The sequence below is a fragment of the Apis mellifera genome, linkage group LG15, assembly GCF_003254395.2.
Source record: "Apis mellifera strain DH4 linkage group LG15, Amel_HAv3.1, whole genome shotgun sequence".
Taxonomy (NCBI): domain Eukaryota; kingdom Metazoa; phylum Arthropoda; class Insecta; order Hymenoptera; family Apidae; genus Apis; species Apis mellifera.
Genome location: NC_037652.1, coordinates 3032772 through 3048703, shown reverse-complemented (window position 1 = coordinate 3048703; position 15932 = coordinate 3032772). Strand labels below are relative to the sequence as shown.

The following is a 15932-nucleotide window of genomic DNA, read 5'->3' as shown; positions in this document are numbered from 1 at the left end:
TTATTTCAAAAATATTGTTTCAATTTATATATAAAATATATTTCATTTATATCTATAAGATATTCTATAACAGAATATTTATTCAATTTCTTAATTATAATTTTGTTGAAATTTAATTCCAATTCCAATTATAAATAACATTGAAATCTTATTTTGAAATTGCTCAAAATAAAGAATATTGAGAATGATATTTAAAAAATAAAAGGAGAATACTTTCTAGTATTCCTAAATACATGAAATAAGAAAATGTATTGAATATCAAATATACTCTTTGTATCTTATCTATGATTTTTACTTTTTATCATAGATTGTGTAATCTATGTAGATCTTGTGTAGATTTTTGTTATTCATTATTTAATAATAAATAACATAATACAAAATAATTGCAATAAAGGAAAATTTTAAATTAAAATACTCACTTAAATGAATTTGTCAAAAAATATTTTAATATAAATTCATAGCATGTCAATAGAAAACAATGAATCTATAAAAAAACTCTCAGACAAGTTTGTATTTTTGAAAACAGTCTCTCTTAATTATATAAATACGTAAAATCCGTGTATAATGTAATAGTAATAAGTATAACATTATCAAAATGTTATAAGTGCATATTTAAGTTCCAGTTTTTTAAAAAATGTTCGATATTTTTACATCGAACTATTTCTCATATCATTATGTTCTAAATTGACAGTGTTGCGTTTTTGAATCGTTGTATCGTTTCTTTCGTGCATTGAATCAATTTAGAATATATCATAATTTGATCATAATGTTCTGATGTCGATTTTATTTTTGTGTAACTCATGTTCAATTTTTTTTTAAGGCGAATCGCTCCTGTATATTTTCTACAAGCAATAATTTAATCGTCAGATCAGAGAACTTTGTTTCTCAAGCGACCTAAACCTTGTATTTCCGTTTCTAATACATCTCCACGCTAAAAAGAACAATAAAATAATTGTAAATTTAGATATAAAATCAATAATACGAAATGTATCTTCAATTATTTTACCTGTAAATATTCAGGCGGTTTACGAGTGAATCCCACACCAGATGGCGTGCCCGTTAGAATTACGTCTCCCGGTAATAGTGTCATAAATCTAAAACGTATAATTGCATAATCACTGCAATAGATTTCTTGAACAGGAATTAATCAATAGAACAATGGAGTTAAGCAATTTTGATTGATAAATTAAGTTTATCTGCATAATGGAAAAGTATAAAAGTTTTGAATAATACATACTGTGAAATATAAGCGACGATTTCATGAGGCTTAAATATTAGTTCGCTGGTATTACCATCTTGTTTAATATTACCATTTACCCATGTTTTTACGGTAAGATTGTTGATATCGGAAATAGCTTCCTTAGTAACAACAGCTGGTCCCAATGGACAGAATGTATCCATGGCTTTACCCAATAGAAATTGACCGCCATTTCTCTTCGATTTTTGCCAATCTCGAGCCGTAATGTCTTGCGCTATTGTATAACCAAAAATATAATCCTCTCCTTCATTGTTATTCAATGCTTTACACTTTTTCCCGATTACTATCGCGAGTTCTGCTTCCCAATCAACTTTCTATCAAAATAATCATAAAAATAATAATTGATAAATTTTCGAATAGTATCATATTTAATTTTAAACAGTAATATTGAATTAATTATAACATATACGAATAAGAATCGATGTATCTTTGCTTTAATACAGTTTGCTTTTTAATCATTTACTAATTACATAATTATATATTACCAAGCATGTTATTAATCAATTTTCCTATTTGAAATTTATGCAAATAATTTTCCTCGTTAATACTTTCTAATTTTAATTTATATTTCAGATTAATATCTAATCAAATATGTGTACTTTCCTAATTAAACCTATAAATAGATAATTATCTTACAAATACAAAATTCGAATCTCTGTTTACTCAATTGATACACTGATTCTTTCTCTTTTCTTGTGTATTGTTCTATAATTAGTTGAAAAATCTATTTAAGCATCGTTATATAATTATCTCGATTAAATATAGAGACGGTCTTTGCAATTGAAGATGGTAATCAACATTTCCTCGCTACTATTCTTATACTTACATCTGAAATTGGTGGAAGCATAATATTATCACGCGGTCCGATGATATTACTTGCGAATTTACTAAAAATTACAGGGCTTTCCGGAGGTGATACACCTTGTTCTTTACAATGACCAATATAGTTCAAACCAACGCAAGCCAACTTATCCATACGTGTAACTGGCGCCAGAAAATTCACCTCCACTTCCGGTATTACGCTACGTCCTTCTGCCACTATTCTATAATTATTTAACTAATGTAAAAATATGAAAATATATTTTTTTCTAATGGCAGAATTGGGCTATATTTAAATCGAATAATTTTTTTTTTTTTTATTATTTAAATACTAAATTATTGATTTATGTTATGTATCTATGTTTTCTATTACTTTGAAAATATAAAATTTGTTAAATATTTCTGATATTAATTATATTTTCTGAAAATAATTGGCAAAGAATATTATTTAATCAATTATTTAATCAATATTATTTGATCAATTCTCAAATATTATTAAGAAGAAAAATTGTTACTCATTATTCAAACAATATTTTGTCCAACTCTGCCTGTGTATAACTAATTTTCATACACCTGCAAAAACAATGATTAAGAAAAAAGTAAAAAATTTCGGGTAACAAGTTAGTATGAACTACTAGTATTAACCTGTATAATACGAATATAAAAATTATTTATTCATATAATTTCCCTTTGAAAGATTGGTTTTACAAGGAAAAAGATACAAATATTAGTTGGCGACTTGAACTCAAAGGCTAACTGATAACTCTTCAATTTTCGTTGAACTGGTATTTTATCAACATATAAAATTTTTATTTTTATGATAATATTTGTAAATAATATTTATATTGTATAAATGTAACATTTGAATAATAATGTTACATAATTTACAGTTACATAACTGAATATTAAGTAAACTAAATATACTGGTATACATAATCAATTGCATAACTGTTATTTTGTATACTTTTTGCAATATTAAAAATAATTTTAAACGAATAAAAAAAAATAATATGAAAGATATAAAATAAAAAATTAAACATAAAAAATATAACAAAAATATATAAAATATTATAATTTGAATTATTCAAATAATCAAAGATCAATGGAAAGATCTTATATATCAAATATTTTTATTTAGAGACCTCATATGAAGAATTTTCTGGCAACTCAGAGTTTGCAAGCTCGCCAACTTGTGCACAAACAGAGCAACAATAGCTTGAATTAGTAGCAACAATGATATTTGACTTACTCATCAATGTTGATAATTTCAAGATTAAAATAAATTACGAAATTCATGATAATAAAATAAGTTATGAAGATACTAATTAGTTATAGGGGAATTTTTTATCATTTAGGATTTTCAATGAAAAAACATCATGCAAGTGATGTGTTTGAGAAACACATATAAGTGTATTTAATCAAATGATTCCTTTTTTCTGTTTTGATAATGTTGTCGAAATTATAGATTTAATTTTTTTCTTTATCATCGTTATGTTAATTAATTTAATTAATTTATTGTAATTAATTTAATAAACTATTCAATCAATCAAAATTCTTTTTTTTTTTTTTAAAATCGCGTAAGTATGTTTATCATTATTAACTGAGTGAAGGACCCGAAGAAAAAAGGTATAAAACATGAAATATTATAATATAACAAAACATGAATAATATTTATGCATTGATATTATTATGAATGTAATATTTTCTAAATAAACATCATCATTACATTGCAAAATAATGAATCATTTAGATATTTATATATCAATTATAGATATTATATATCAATTAGATATATAATATTAATATTATAATTAGATTATATTAAGAATGAAAACAGATTGATTCAATGCAGAAAAAATGATTATACTATTTCATGTACAAAATATATATGTATATATTATAATTCACATAACTGCTCTGGAATAATTCTTCAATTATTCATACTTAAACGATTTAAATAAAAAATTTTCTATATTTTGATGAAATTACAATTTTTGCAAAGTTATTCTAAATTAGAATTTTAAACTATTCCACACATATTACATTTTTACATTCCACCCCTAAATTCCACATCGTCTAATATTCAAAGTGTACTGCACCAATGTTTGCTTAAACGATAATCGTTTATAAATAAGAAGAGTAATCGATAGCAGGAATCGGTCCTTTTGAGCTGGCCAATTAGCGATCGTGAAAGAACGAGCTTTCTAAACGTCTATCGTCCGGTTTGTGAGTTTTCTCTCTGAAATAAGACACGTCTAATAGAGTATATGATAACGTAAAATGAGAATTTAATGCTAATGCCGCGAAAGATTATAAGATTATAAGGTAGATTTAAAACAGTCACGAGATATTTATGAAAAATATTAGTATAACACTGACTTTATATAATACTGATAAGTGTACATTATAGATCGAGTATATCAAAAGAAAATTCGGAATATATTGTTTAGCATATACTTATATACAGTTTAATTATATACTAAGAATAAGATTACGAAGAAAATAAAGAATAAATAAATATCATATGTGCGTTACGTGTAAGTACGAACAATGGAGAATTGTTCAGTATTATACATAGAGAAAGGGACAGGCACAATAAATTAATGCTATCTTATAGAAGCTTAATTTAAAGAAATTTAAAGGGTATACAGAGAATTTCGTTCACACTAAATTTTTTCGATAGCACGAACCTCTCTATTATAGTCAACACGTTCACCTCGTCTTCCCTGGGAACAAAATGGTGGGTTATGAAATCGAATAGGTTAAAATTACTATTGATATTAAGTTTACTATTAAACTTTTTCTGAAAAGCTAAAAATGATAAAGATAAATGACAGTTGCGTGTACATTACATTACAATTGTATGTTAATTATATCAATTTTTTTCTTCAAAATACTCAACTAAATTATTATTAAAAATATAGTACATGAAACTTCAAATTATTATATAATCATCAAGCATATATTTGTAAATTTGCGATATTTTTATAGTGTCTTAACTGTTTTGAATCTAATGAAATATATTTTATTTATTCAATAAATAATTCTTAGAATTTTTATACTTAAAAATTTTTTTTTAACTCAATATGATTATTACACATATAAAAAAAAAAAGAAAAATTAATATTCATTTTAAATATTCGAATAGTGATCAATCGTATTCTTTTAGTTAAATTATTTTTAACTTATTAGTATGTTTTAAAACGAGATATTTTTCATTTTTATGACAATAATATTTATATCGTTTTTTTTAACAATAATATTGTGGTATGATAAGTTGATAATGAGTTTTTACATCATTTCGATTTCAAATTACATAAAATTAAGCTTACCTTTTGGCCTTTTTCAACAAATCGTCACCACCCTCGAGAAATTTTTTCAATGTATTTGGAATTCTCGAATCTACTGCCGAAACTGCGATTATATCACCACCTTGGACAAGTTGCACTCCTAAATGTTGAGGACCACCATTTTTACCAGTGAATTGTACAAACCTATTGAAAATGATATAATAAATTTGATAAATATATCATAATCATAATCATAATCATAATCATAATCATAATCACAATAAATTTTATGATAAAATTATCTGTTGTTTAAATAATATAAAAAAATATAATTCGAAAATTATTTTATGATATAAAAAACAGAATCCATATATAAATTAAGTAAAAAATATTATACAATAAATATAATAAATATTTTAAGAATAAATAATAATCTAAATGATAAATTTAATGTAAAATATTTAATTTATTAAATTTATAAACTTATAAATAAAAGTAAATAGCAATAAATTATAAGTAATAAATTAATATCTGATTAAGCCAAATTAATTTAAATATATATTTTTTAATATTAATTAAATACAATTTTTCTATTTTATTAAAAAATAATGGAAAAATTATTTTTTCAAACTCTCAAATAGAACAAAATAAATAATAAATTAAATGAATTGAACAATAAATTGTAAATAGATTAAAATAATAGATAAAAATTATGAATTAAACTTAGCTTATTAATTTTTTTAAATTCATTTAAAAAAAAATTTATATTTTAAAAATATATTCTTATTGGATTTCAAACGAGAAATTTTAATATAAAAATAATCAAAAAATTAAAATATATAACATTGTATATATATTTAAAATAATGATAGCATTGACATCATCAAAAATCATTACATTAAATCAAAGAAAATTAACCAGAAATTGAAATTGATAGATCGTATAATTTTTAAAAAGTTAATCAAAATATTAATCAAATTGATAATTATCTAATTATAAATCATAAGAAATAGCATTTAAAGATTTATATAATAAACTCATTTATTATTGGAAAATGAATTATTTTCATTGTTTGATTAATGATGTAAATATAATTCAAATATATTTCTTTTATAAAATAGTTGTACATATGAAAATAAAAAATAAATGAATAAATAAATAGATTAAAATAATGATGAAATATATTTTTAATTTATAATTATTGAATAAATAATATAATTATTCATAATAATTAACATAATTATTCACAATGCAATATTCTTTGCAAAACTGAATAATTGAATTTAAAAGAAAGAACTCTTTTAAATTCATTCTTATGTGCATTTATTAGCCAAATAGAATGACATATAGCCAAATAAAATGACATATTTCAAAGCTTCGGTATTATACCAAATGTATGTACTTGTATATATAGTATGAAAAGTAAGTAATCGATACTGTTTGATGACTTGATAAGATATATTTATTAAGTTCTTTCTAAATTTAAATACTAATTTGTCATACTGGGAATCTACTAAATTTTTAATTTTCATAAATAAAGAAAATTAAACGGAGAAAATAATATATTTTGAAAAATAATGATAATTTTTTTTCATATTTCTACTTCAATTTAATATAATTGGAAATATTTTAATATATGGAATATTTTTACTTGATATTTTAAATAAGAATTTAAAAAAAATAGTAAATATGTAACAAAAAGACAAAAATATAATTAAGATAACAACTATTTGTACGAAATAAAAAATATGATCGCGCCTAAAATTTAGGTTAAATATGATTAAATATATCATTAAATATTATTTTAAAAAATTTATTAGGATATTTAAAATAATTTCTTTATACACATTTATAATTAATAATATTCATATTTAATATCTAAGTAAGATTGTATATTTCAAGTTATCAGTATCAAACAACAAACTAATCTCGTGTTTACACGTGATAAACAAGTTTCAAAAAAAAAAAATAAAGATAAAAATATTTATATTTATTTACAATTGTATGGTATACGAAATCGTAAAAAAAATTTTAATCAATAAAATTAATCTTTGCTTAAATAACGAAAATATATGTATATTCTAAAAAATTGCTAAATAAGATACGAAACAATAAATCTCAAATTATTCGCATATATGAATTTATTAGCGATTTTGCTGCCACCTGTATTTCATCTAACGATTTATAAGATTTATACCGACCAATTGAGAAATAAAGAAAACCATTTACAGAAAATTATATGAAAATATATGAAATATCTCAGAAAATGTATAAAAAATTTATTATACAACATTTATTACAACATTTAAAGAATATTATATCTTATTAATATCAGATTCGAATCAGTATGACTATTATTATAAATGATTAATTTTCATTATAATTAAATTTAATTATATTATATTTATTTATATGATAAATATTAAATATATTAAAATAGTTATATAATAATTAATCACAAAAATTCTTAAAATATTAATATTATATGTCAAAGAATTCTTAAAAAATGCAAGGTATTATAATATATATATTAATGTATCTAATTTTATATCACTTACTGTTCTTCTAAAGATAATCGTAAAATATTTAAACATTTATCTTTTTGTTACATATAACATTTTAGAATTATTACATTTTTTTTAAAACGACTTCATATTTACGTTAAACAAACCCTTTCTTAACCGATATATTTGTCGAGCAGCTATGTTCAGCTCGAATAGTATGTCGTATGTATATATATTCAGATGCTTAGTATCGATGATATAATTATATTTAATCGAATGAATTCAGATATTTGAATCGAATTAATTATTGTTTCTTTATAAATTAATTTAACATAATTAATCTGTACTGATTTAACATTAGATATTAAGATGTTCATTAGACATAAAAATCTAAAGATATTTTTATAAATCTAATTAATTTTTTTCTGCATATTACTTTTTTGTTTTATTACTCTAATTTTTTCAGACAGTGTTCAATCATTCAACTTATGCAATCGTATTTCTATTTTTTAGTTTGATTTTATGAAATATATTATTGAAAAAAAGCAAATTATGTCTGTTTTACTTTACGAAATTATGAAAGCATAGAAAACAGATGCACAGAATAATCTAAAACAGGCCAATCAAAAATGTCGCGCGAAATTCGACTATTTTAGATTATTTAAAATGTTATATTTAATCATTTTAATAAATTTTCGGCTATTTCATTAAAATTTTGGATTAGATTTGATTTACCTCATGTTGACCGCTCTATTGGTAGAGAAATTCCTGCCGGGTATACTAGTAGCAAAATGCGTGTTGCTTTTCTCGGCACACGAGTTTCTGAAGGTGAAGCAAGCTCTACTAAGTAATCGTAATTTACCACGGTAAGGCATTTTTTTCGTTGATAAGATGTCGGTTTGATAGGAACGCACGTTGTGAATGGTTTCTACGAGAGAGAAAAAAAATGAGAATATTACCAACAAATGAAAAAGATAAAGTACTCGTCACGAAAGACGAACTACAACTAGTATAGTACAGTAATATAACTGAACACATTGCGCCACTCTGTTATTGAGTAGTAGGGGAAACCACGTGATATGATAAAAAATGATTCAACTTCGAAAGCAACCGGTAATTGATTTTTATTCATTATAAATGACAAATCATTAATATTTTAAACCTAAATATAATATTTATGATTAAATATCATTGTATATGAAATAATTTTGAAAATTTTGAAAATTATGTTTATTTTAAAAAAAATAAAATATAATATATTCATAGATGAATTTTTTTAGTGATTTTAGTGAATTTTTTAAGGAAATTGGAGTATAAATATATTTTATTTTTAAATATAAGTTTTTCCAACAAAGTTTCTACAAGTTATATTATTTAATATTCTTTTGGCTGTTTTCTTGTGAAAGGAAACTCTTCACGTGAATGATATGGAGTATAAGGATCATCTACATAATAGTGTGGTCTTCTCCAATAATAATTTACCATTTTATCTAATAAAGTTGACTGTTTTGCATTACAGAAAACATGCTGTTTTAATTTATATCGCCGTTTAGCACTTTTCTTCCATAATTTTTTATGACGGCCAGCAAAAGTTCTAATCCATATACCCCTATAAATAAATATATATCATATCAATAAATATTATAAAATTATTAAAGTCTTATTAAACTCTTACCAATTTAATCTGTAGAATCTTTTAAGCACAGCTTTCACAGTTTTTCTTTTACCTTTTTTTCTAGAATATTTTATAAGTGTTCTGACAGAAGTTGTTGTCGGTACTAGTGTCGAAGGTACAACATTATTAACATGTATGTGACTGTGAATATTAATTATATTATTGAGACTAAATAATATTAATTTATTTTTATATAATATATATAATTTGTTTTAAATATACATACCCAAGAACTGGCTTTTGCTTTATATGAGAAACATTATTCCAATTATGAATTGTAGAAGAAAATGCACCAAAGAATCTTTGTTGAATACATTGTGTAATAGGTAATTGTTTAGGAACAAGAGAATTTGTTAAATTGATATTGGTATGCAAAGCTGAAATATAAATACAAAAATAATAATATTAATTACATTACAAATAATTAAAATTCTATGAAAAAATTGATTTAAACTATAAGATATTAATTGCTCTATTAAGTTAAGTTCAATATATAGATTTAATAAGCGCGCTCTTGTTTACAATTCCATAATGTTCCTTCTGTCAGAAAATCAAAATGGCTATTCAATTTAAATGAACATAACCTAGAACATATGAAGTTGCAATAATTATTATACAATGACTTATTGAATTTAAACGAATAACAGTTTACAATGAAGTTACTAAATTATCATTTAATATAAAATTAGGAGTGTTAATGAATTCCTAAAAAAGTTTCTATTACATACCTCGAATAGCAGTACTAACAATACGCAACATTCTTCTTTTCCTCTAGTTCCGTCGGTAACCAGCTGTTTTGTGCCGTCGTTCCCTTTTTCCTTTGGCTGCCTGACCGGCCACCCGAAAGATGTTCCGAATTGGATTAAAATTTCCGTGCAACGGTCTAAATAGGGTACGTAAAGTAAGTAAAAAGTAAGCGATTGTACCCATACTGATTTGGTGGTTTTGCGTTACGTGAATTTGATAAAAAATATGAAGAGATTATAGAAAAAACTGTCGTTCACTATGTGCTGATAGACATTACTGTCGCGTCGTCTCCTGTATTGATATTAAATATTTCGTTATTGTTTGCTGCTATTCTGACGAGATATAACTCGTGATCTGCGTGAAAAATCGTAGTCATGTCATGATGACGATGTTTTTGCAAGTTGTCAGTGAATATTCCTGCAAACAAGACCAAGGTTGCCCGCCTCGTGTGACAAGATGGCTTAAATTTAGGAGCTTACATAATTCCAGACGATTTCATCGCCACCGTTGATCTTTCAGGTCAAAAAGAATGGATCCTCCAGACTGTATTTGACAACTAGGTATTATGAGACACGTGCACGAACTAAATACGACCAGGAATGTAGGTGAGTGAACGAATTTTCCGATTGTTTGGTAAGACATTTTTACGAGTGTCACACTTGTTGTTTGAATTGTTTTTTAAAAAAAAAAAGAATTTAATTGTTATTTTTATCTTGATCATAAATAATATTTTATTAAAAAAAGTTTATTAAAGAAAAGTTTTATATATAAAATTTCTTAAAATTTTTTATTTAGGTTTAGGTTAGGTTATGTTGTTACAATCAATTTTATTCAATGATTTTGCAAGTTTTATCATATTTAAATGTTTCATATGAATTTCTTTTTTTGTAAAAGTTTATTACAGATTTATTATATAATTATTATATAGTAATTATATAATTATTATATAGTTTGATAATATTGGAAATAAAAATGCATATATACATATAAATTATATAATTAAATAAAATATTATGAATATTAAATCAATTAATGAAAATAAAAACTTGAAAATTAATTTTGTAATTATAATTGTACATTTTAGGTTTTCCAAGGATGTCAAACTTATATCTCGAATACCGGTACATAAGTATTCAACTGATACACCAAAAAGGTATTGAAAGTTTAAATGTGAGAACATTTTTATAATATGTATATTGTATAACAAAATTATATGTGTGTTATTATAATTGAATTCATTAAATTTTAATTTTTTCTTTCAAAAAGAAAAAAAATTCAATATAGAATTATGAAAATTTTAAAAATTTTAAAAATAAAATAAAAATCATAGAATAAAAGGTAAATCTGTAAATAATTATAATTTTTGTAAATCAATTTAATAAATTTTCTCATATATATATATATATATTTATAAAATATAATTTATATAATTTGTATTTTTATATCAAAATTTATATTTTATATCAAAACGTTTATCAAATAAATTTAATGTAAATAACAATATTTATTAAAGGGAGAAAAGCAGAGGAACCACAAAAACACTATTAACTTTGACTGCTGTGGCAATAGGAGCATCAGGTGTATTGCTTTATGCAAAACATGATCCAAAATTTCGTGCAAATCTTGAAGGTTGGATACCTGGCACAGACAAGACTATTCAGATCATCTTTCAGGAGGAATCATCCTACTTTGAATTCATACGTACATTCTTTGAAACATTAAAACAAACGTAAATTTAATTATATATTTAATATTTAAATTTTTAGTTGAATAATAAGAATATAAAAATGAATTATTTTATGTAAATAATTTATTATTTTTTGTTATTTCAGAATTATAAGTTCCCTTTTTGGAGGAGAATCAAAACAAACAGGTCAGAAAAGAATAGATTGTACACAAGTTGAAGATTATATACGTGAGCCCTATTAATAATTCCTAAATCTATTTCCTTCTTTCCTTCTTTTTTTCTTTAATTACTAAATTAATAAAATTTTGTATTTTATATTGTTTTATTTAGAATAGTTATTATTTTGCTTACTAACATTTAACAATAATACGTGTGTACTATAGCACCAAAGCCAACTTTTGTACCTCTCATTGATAAGAAGGAACCACCTATTAATGAACCTTATGCTGAAATAAGAATAAGTAAAGAAAAAGGAGAGGAAATTGAAATTGGTAGGTTTTTAAATTTATTATAATTATAATCAAATTTTTTTAACGATAAATAAATAAAAATAAACGTATAAAATATTTTTATGTTTGTAGTTGCCGAAAAACCTGCGCCGCCTCCTAAGGATGTACCTGAGGAATTAATGCCAGCAAATTTAGTGGAATTAGAAACATCATGCGGTGAAGCTGCATCTAAAGCTATCGCAGCTTATCAGAAAGCAATATGTGTTATTCAAGATTACAATAAAGATGTGATGAGAGTTGTAGAAAGTCTTCATGCCACTGTTGGTAGCGCCATTTGGAACAGGTATTTTTTTTTTTAATGCGTATAAAATTTTCTCTTAACTTTTCTTCTTCTTCTTCTTTAATATTATTTATTTGTAATAAATTAAAATATTTTTAGACTAAAAGAATCAACTGACAAGAAGAAGGAGGCCGTTAAAGAAGCAGAAGATCTCGCCAATGAAGCAATGGAATCGCTCAATAAAATATATAATTTAATCAAAGATCCTAAATTTGATGCGCCATCGCATATGAAAACAGCTGCCCGAAGAAACATTAAGAAAATTATGGATGATGTGGACGAAGCAAAGAAGAAATATCAAACGGAAATAGAATGTGGGAATATGGCAGAGCGTTATTGGAAACAAGTCAAAATGGCTCGTGAAAATCTTAATGAAGAACTTCAGATACTATTTCCTAATATCAATATTCATGAAAAAAAAATTACTCTTGATGAAAACACCTTTGATTTGTTTGTTTTGCATATGTATAATAAAGTAAGCAACTTGCAGAGGGAATTAGAAAAGACAAGGGTAAATATTATTACAAAGTTCACATTAGTATTTCTAAATATTGAAATATAAAGTTTCATAAATTTAAAATTCGTGTTTACATTACAGACGATCAACGAAAGTAGAATCAGAGCAGCATTAAAGGCAACAGGCGAAACAATGACTGAAGAAAGATTGCATACTTTAGTGTGCCTTGAGTTGGACAAGGAGAAACAGATCTATGAGAGTGAGTTCAGTCAAAAGGTAGGAGGATTAATATTACTTCACCAACTTCCGATAACATAAAAAATTACCAAACAGTAACTGTATTGAAAATCATATATCTATACCGATATATACATGTTATTTCTATTCACATATTGCAATGCCGTGGTTGCATTTATCGTATGAAATAATGTTTAATTTTCGAACGAGGTCAAAGAAAATTCAAAACCGCTGTGCAACAGACCATGTAATAATTTACGCGTAATGCCGTGGAAATTCAAAATTTATCTACTCTCATGCATTGTTTGGAAATTATGCGGTTAACTTTCAGTGATGATATTTACGAACCGTATATAAAAAAAAAATAATCTCGATAATAACTCTGTCGAGATAACGCATATGCTCGTTATTAAATCATATGAAACGAGATTCAAATTAATACGAATAGGCCTCCAATCGATATCTGTCTCTAAAGGCAAACATCACGATGAGTACACAGGGATTCATGGTATATCGATAGAATTTGGCATTGGAAAAGAGCCGTAGCTTATACCATAACACACTTGGTCGTTATATATACGGATGCGCATAGAAGTGTGGCGTATCTCATATTCCTCTGTGTACGTATACGGATGTATATCTGTCCGTTTGGTAAAGGATGATGGGTGGAGAGGGATGGAGAGGGATGATTCTGCCACCCTTCGGGCTTTTTATCTATTTCCATTTGGCCCAATGCCAATACTTCGCTAGAGGCAGGCAATATTATCTCTTTAGACTAGCCTTGCGGTATATTCGGTATGCACGCGTCTAGTCACACCGAGATATCCTCGCTCAGAGGAATCACTATGACTTATTGTCGTCATAGTTGTCTCCGGAGTTTGTCCTTTGCCCTCGATTCCATTGGGGCTGCGAGTTGCGACTCTGGCTTGAATTGTAGAGAGAATAGGATGATTGTGTACCGATTGACGTATACTAAATAGTGATTTATTTGATTATACTTTGAAATATATTTTATTTTCAATTTCTTATTAATAGATTTTTATTAATAATTAAAATTAATTCAATTTTAAATTAAAAGAATATACCATTTACTTTATCATATTTATTATTGAAATAAATGTAAAATTTTATGCTATTTATTTTATATTACTTAATTATTGATAATTGATTGGTAATATTTTCTAAAATTAATTATTTTCCTAATTTATTTCTCATAATCTTTATAGTTAGTATTTATTAGTTAATATATATTTTTTATTAATTTTCAATTCTTTTAGTATTTATCCTAATACAACTTACTTGAAATATTGCCATGAATTGAATATTTTTGGAAATAAAAATAAATTTGTACATCATATGATTTTCTAATCTCAAAGTGAATGAAAACAATTTTTTTTTTTTTTTTTTTACTATTGGAAAATATTTTAAAGTAAATATATAAAATGATGTGCACAATACAAATATATAAATTAGAGAAATATTTCTTTTAAGGTGTATTTAAAATATACACATCAAACTATTATTGAAATGCAATTAATATAAGTTTGCACAATTGGATAGAAAATTTCTATCTTTTGTGTAAATCTAAATAAAATCACGTCAAACCGTAAAACTTTCGAAATCGACGAAACTCGAATGCATTTACGACCTTTAAAAAACTCATTCGCTCGAAACGATTCGCTGCAATATCGACGAATCCGCTTTTCCCTCTATATATAACTTTCTTCTTGAGAAAACTTACATCCGTTGTCTCACATCTTGTTTCAAAATTGAAGAGATTGTAGAAAGAAGACGCGAGTTTTGTAACGTGGCCGGTCATGAATAATTTCTTCTTCTGTGTCCTAATCGAGAAAAGGGAAGCCGGGCGACGGGAAGAGAGAGAATTTTTGACAGAAAATTCCTATAGACCTGTGTGGAGGAGATGGGCCGCGGTGAAAGGGTGGACCTACTAAATTGTTACTCAACATTCTCGCATAAAATATTCCTTCTGTTCGTTGGCAAGAGTTCCGTAGTTAACGTTGTATGCTTCTCTCCTCAAAGGTTTTCAATTTTCGCCAAATGAGGGACAAAGTTTTGACAGTGCAGTCCTGTTTCGTAAGTATGCGTCCACATACTTACGAAACGTGTAACAAGCGTTCACGACTTAAAAATTTATTTCTTTTTCACTTTTATTTATTATTGTTGTTTATTACATTTCAAATTTAATTTTGGCAAACCAACCAATTTTCCTTCCATAATCTTTCTATCATAGATATTTCTCTATTTGCTCTATATTTATCAATTTTTTATAATAGTGTTTACAGATCGATTGATCCGTCTTTATCTCAACAATTAATTATCGCTAAGTAGTTAAAAAAAAGCGATAAGCTCGATAATCTAGAAAAATAGAAGAATTTTTAAAAAAGATTCTTATCGTGAAAAGTAGGATTTTAGTTACAATTTATTTTATATATTCGTAATGTTATTTCG

At 24.9% G+C, this 15932-nt stretch overlaps 3 protein-coding genes across 10 annotated transcripts in view; 1 reads left to right on the top strand and 2 right to left on the bottom strand.

The window, feature by feature from the left end:
* Window positions 1-424: 424 nt before the first annotated feature.
* Window positions 425-8886, bottom strand: LOC410635 (fumarylacetoacetate hydrolase domain-containing protein 2A). 2 transcript variants are annotated; one of them, XM_003249539.4, is made up of 7 exons: window positions 8607-8886; window positions 5410-5571; window positions 4768-4803; window positions 2085-2301; window positions 1238-1572; window positions 1007-1094; window positions 425-931 (listed from the first exon to the last, which is right to left on the bottom strand). In XM_003249539.4, the coding sequence occupies exons 1-7, from the start codon at window positions 8744-8746 to the stop codon at window positions 869-871; spliced, it is 1041 nt and encodes a 346-aa protein (XP_003249587.1). In that variant the 5' UTR covers window positions 8747-8886; the 3' UTR covers window positions 425-868. The 2 variants fall into 2 exon arrangements, with proteins under 2 accessions (XP_003249587.1, XP_394112.2); XM_394112.7 differs by lacking the exon at window positions 4768-4803.
* Window positions 8887-9177: 291 nt separating this feature from the next.
* Window positions 9178-10414, bottom strand: LOC725659 (39S ribosomal protein L35, mitochondrial). Its single transcript, XM_001121481.5, has 4 exons — window positions 10275-10414; window positions 9773-9923; window positions 9547-9687; window positions 9178-9480 (listed from the first exon to the last, which is right to left on the bottom strand). Exons 1-4 carry the CDS (start codon window positions 10303-10305, stop codon window positions 9246-9248), a joined length of 558 nt encoding a protein of 185 aa, XP_001121481.1. The 5' UTR covers window positions 10306-10414; the 3' UTR covers window positions 9178-9245.
* Window positions 10306-15932, top strand: part of LOC408548 (MICOS complex subunit Mic60) — a 53521-nt gene continuing 47894 nt past the window's right edge. For 3 of the 7 annotated variants that reach the window (XM_006559975.3, XM_006559980.3, XM_392094.7), the window contains exons 1-9: window positions 10323-10447; window positions 10813-10898; window positions 11378-11446; window positions 11807-12022; window positions 12126-12208; window positions 12364-12471; window positions 12562-12772; window positions 12869-13280; window positions 13368-13502. In XM_006559975.3, coding sequence (XP_006560038.1) covers window positions 10394-10447; window positions 10813-10898; window positions 11378-11446; window positions 11807-12022; window positions 12126-12208; window positions 12364-12471; window positions 12562-12772; window positions 12869-13280; window positions 13368-13502 — 1374 coding nt within the window. In that variant the 5' untranslated portion in view covers window positions 10323-10393. Of the gene's footprint in view, window positions 10448-10812; window positions 10899-11377; window positions 11447-11806; window positions 12023-12125; window positions 12209-12363; window positions 12472-12561; window positions 12773-12868; window positions 13281-13367; window positions 13503-15932 lie in introns of all 7 variants that reach the window. The other 4 variants (XM_006559978.3, XM_006559976.3, XM_006559977.3 and 1 more) reach the window with 4 other exon arrangements.

Excerpts from the sequence above, each read along its gene's own strand:
- LOC410635 (XM_003249539.4), bottom strand. The coding sequence starts at position 8,746 with ATGCCTTACCGTGGTAAATTACGATTACTTAGTAGAGCTTGCTTCACC. Across the intron at positions 4,804-5,409 it reads TTGTTGAAAAAGGCCAAAAG|GGAAGACGAGGTGAACGTGT; the intron begins GTAAGCTTAATT and ends TTTTGTTCCCAG. Across the intron at positions 1,573-2,084 it reads TGCTTCCACCAATTTCAGAT|AAAGTTGATTGGGAAGCAGA; the intron begins GTAAGTATAAGA and ends TTATTTTGATAG.
- LOC725659 (XM_001121481.5), bottom strand. The coding sequence starts at position 10,305 with ATGTTGCGTATTGTTAGTACTGCTATTCGAG. Across the intron at positions 9,924-10,274 it reads TGTTAGTACTGCTATTCGAG|CTTTGCATACCAATATCAAT; the intron begins GTATGTAATAGA and ends TTTATATTTCAG. Across the intron at positions 9,688-9,772 it reads AAGCAAAAGCCAGTTCTTGG|TCACATACATGTTAATAATG; the intron begins GTATGTATATTT and ends TAATATTCACAG.